The 1,071-nt window shown below is 53.4% G+C and overlaps 1 protein-coding gene across 1 annotated transcript; it reads left to right on the top strand.

Annotated features, from left to right (window-relative positions):
• The first annotated feature begins 307 nt into the window (after positions 1-307).
• Positions 308-931, top strand: LOC119598402 (extensin-like). Its single transcript, XM_037948046.1, has one exon. The coding sequence runs from the start codon at positions 308-310 to the stop codon at positions 929-931; it is 624 nt and encodes a 207-aa protein (XP_037803974.1).
• The last annotated feature ends 140 nt before the right edge of the window (positions 932-1,071 follow it).

Below are 1,071 nucleotides of genomic sequence, written 5' to 3'. Positions count from 1 at the left end.
ATAAACAAGCAAAGAATCAACAGATAGACAACCAGTTTATCAACCAGAAAAAAACACCAAACAACCAGAAAGTCAAACAAGCAACCAGACAGGGACAGAGAGACAACCAAACAACAAGACAATCAACCACACAAACAACCAAACAGCCACAAATTCAACCAAAGAAGCAAACAAGTAAACAACCAACTAATCACGCGACCAAATCCACAACCACACGGACAGTCAAGCAACCAGACACATAACATAAGCAAGAATCAAACAACTAAACACAATCAACTAAACACAAACAATCCCCCCCCCCCCGACAATGAAAAACAATAACATACTAACCAAACAGCAAGCAAGCAACCAGACACAGAAAACCAAACCAGTTAAACGAGCAACCAAACACAACCAAACACGGAGAGCCAAGCAACCAGACAGCCAAACAGCAATCAACCAAGTAACCAAACAAACAACCAGTCAACCAAACAGCAACCAACCACACAACCAAGCAACCCGTCGACCAACCAGGCAACCCGTCAACCACCCAGGCAACCCGTCGACCAACCAGGCAACCCGTCGACCAACCAGGCAACCCGTCGACCAACCAGGCAACCCGTCGACCAACCAGGCAACCCGTCGACCGAACAGCAACCCGCGACCCAAACCCGAGCCGCGACCCAACCCGGGAACCCCTTTGACCAAACCAAGCAACCCGTCGACCCAAACCCCCAACCCCCGACGAACAGCAACCGCGATAACCAGGGAACCCCCGACCAACCGACAACCCCCGACCCCCAGGCAACCCGCGACCAACCCGGGAACCCGCGACAAAACCCGGCAACCCCCGACCAACCAGGGAAAACCGCGACCAACCAGGCAACCCGTCAACCGAACAGCAACCCGTCGACCAACCAGGCAGCCCGACCCAAACCCGGCAAAACCCTGACCAACAGGCAACCCGTCGCCAATCAGGAAAAAGTCACCCAAAAGCAACCCGAACCAAAAAAGGCGCCCTGACCAACCCCGGCAACCCGCGACCCAAAAGGCAAAACCCCCTCGACCAAAGGAAACCCCGACCCAACCCCT

The sequence above is a fragment of the Penaeus monodon genome, chromosome 41 (assembly GCF_015228065.2).
Source record: "Penaeus monodon isolate SGIC_2016 chromosome 41, NSTDA_Pmon_1, whole genome shotgun sequence".
In the NCBI taxonomy this organism is placed as follows: domain Eukaryota; kingdom Metazoa; phylum Arthropoda; class Malacostraca; order Decapoda; family Penaeidae; genus Penaeus; species Penaeus monodon.
The sequence above is the reverse complement of the archived record's forward strand: the minus strand, read 5'-3'. Positions and strand labels throughout refer to the sequence as shown.

Bases quoted from the DNA above. Each gene is read 5' to 3' on its own strand.
- LOC119598402 (XM_037948046.1), top strand. From the start codon at position 308: ATGAAAAACAATAACATACTAACCAAACAGCAAGCAAGCAACCAGACA.